The 1662-nt window shown below is 51.2% G+C and overlaps 2 protein-coding genes across 2 annotated transcripts in view; both read left to right on the top strand.

Annotated features, from left to right (window-relative positions):
* Pmar_PMAR014955 (hypothetical protein) overlaps positions 1–586 on the top strand; it is a gene marked incomplete at both ends in the record, with an annotated part of 2398 nt that extends 1812 nt beyond the window's left edge. The window contains 2 exons of the mRNA XM_002772692.1: positions 96–257; positions 299–586. Of these exons, the coding sequence (XP_002772738.1) occupies positions 96–257; positions 299–586 (450 nt within the window). The remainder of the gene's footprint in view (positions 1–95; positions 258–298) is intronic.
* Positions 587–1131: 545 nt separating this feature from the next.
* Pmar_PMAR014954 (hypothetical protein) overlaps positions 1132–1662 on the top strand; it is a gene marked incomplete at both ends in the record, with an annotated part of 1859 nt that continues 1328 nt past the window's right edge. Inside the window, one exon of the mRNA XM_002772691.1 lies at positions 1132–1209. Within this exon, the coding sequence (XP_002772737.1) occupies positions 1132–1209 (78 nt within the window). The remainder of the gene's footprint in view (positions 1210–1662) is intronic.

Genomic DNA, 1662 nt, shown 5'->3' with positions numbered 1-1662 from the left:
TTCGGCTGTGTTGGAGGATGGATGGTATCATTTACTCTTCTGTTTGCTTTATTAAGGAAGTGGTTTACGCTGAAGTCATCGAGTGTATGTGTCAGGCATCCACACCGAGTGGTAGTGGGGTTCCTACTGTTGTCGACAGTGCTATGTCTTCGGCAGCATCTCGAAGGGTCGCTGAATGTGTATATGCAAAGATAGATGAGTTGAGGATGATAGTAGAGGGCAAGGGGGCTGAGGAAGATGTGGAGTTGCTCACTGAGGTAGGGAGGATCATCTCGTGTGGCGTGGATACTCTCGACAGGTTATATGTCTTGTCACGACAGCAATGACAGCTTGCTCGAATGAAGTAGCGGCGTCAGATGGCGAGGGTCAGCTCGATAAACTCGTGGACCAGGAGTTTATGGTTGCTGCGTTGGATGCTACGATAGCGCGGCATCCTCGGTGTTCACTGTTGGCGAACGCAGTCCTCGAGCTGAGTAGGGCATTGGGCCAACTGGGGGGGAAGGGAGTTATTGCTGATGCCCTGGTATGCGAGAAGGAAGCTGTGGAGAAGTGTCTGGCAGGAGAGGGAGGGAGGTCTATGGGGTAGGAGGTCTCTGGTTCGAATCCCACAGATGTCGTTTTTACCACGAATATCTTGTATCAGGTGTCGACCTCAAATAGCCGAGATAGTCCTATCACTCGAAGACAACGACAAGGTTGGTGTCATTGTAGCATCGCTCCGCTCATTACTGCGTATCAGGAAGTGTCGAGGCTAGCAGTGGAGTCCCCAGCTGCAGAGGCTTATCTATCTAGATGGCGTTTGTCTAGGGGCATGAAGTTGGATCTGGGAGGGACCATAGCTGTACCGAGGAGTGTGGAGGAAGGCGGTGATGATACATGTCTTATCGAGAGTGTATAGTGAGGCCTAGTTGACATATGGTCTCAGGTCGTTCGGGAGTTTCTCTACCATCAACATCATCGTCTCTGCTGCCTATTGCTGCCTCTACCACCCCGTCGACTGGGGCTATGCTAGGAGACGACTCCTTAGACTCACCAGAGTTCTTTCAAGCTGGTTCGCATCACGATACGTCTCGGTCACCGACGGGAAGGGCGCCGACACCTGAATGGCCAGGCCCCGTCCCGAGCGATTGGATGGACTCTGAGGGTACGCCAGGTGGTTGGCCTGTGGTAGAGGGGCAGGGAGGCAACAACAACAACAGCAGTAGCGGCGTCGGTGGGTTAGTGGAGTGGCCGTCTGGGCAGGATGAGGATGGGGGTTGGGTAACCTCACCTACTGTTAGTGACACCAAGTGGGTGGGGGCATCGACTCCTGTGGGGTGGCCGGATGAGGGGGATGCCCAGTTGGGTAGCCGAGATGAAGGTAAGGGGGGGATATGTACATGCTCAACTACATGTGTTGTTGACAATTGTGAAGAAATTTTATTGGTTTCTGTACACTCGTACCCGAATTCGTGTGTAAAGTTGTATAATTAGTGAGGAAGTCTACTGAGGAAAATGAAAATATTTTCCAACATTGTTGTGCAGATTCTGGGGAGGGTAGGAGCATGAACGAGTCAATAGACTTGGTGGACGCTGATGTTAGCGAAGCTCGAGTGTCTCTGATAATGATAGTCAAAATTGATGATATTGTTCGTAATTTCTGTTACTTTAACGAGCTGTTGA

The sequence above is a fragment of the Perkinsus marinus genome, assembly GCF_000006405.1.
Source record: "Perkinsus marinus ATCC 50983 genomic scaffold scf_1104296960440, whole genome shotgun sequence".
Lineage (NCBI taxonomy): Eukaryota > Perkinsozoa > Perkinsida > Perkinsidae > Perkinsus > Perkinsus marinus.
Note: the sequence above shows the minus strand (reverse complement) of the source record. Positions and strands in the feature narration are given on the sequence as shown.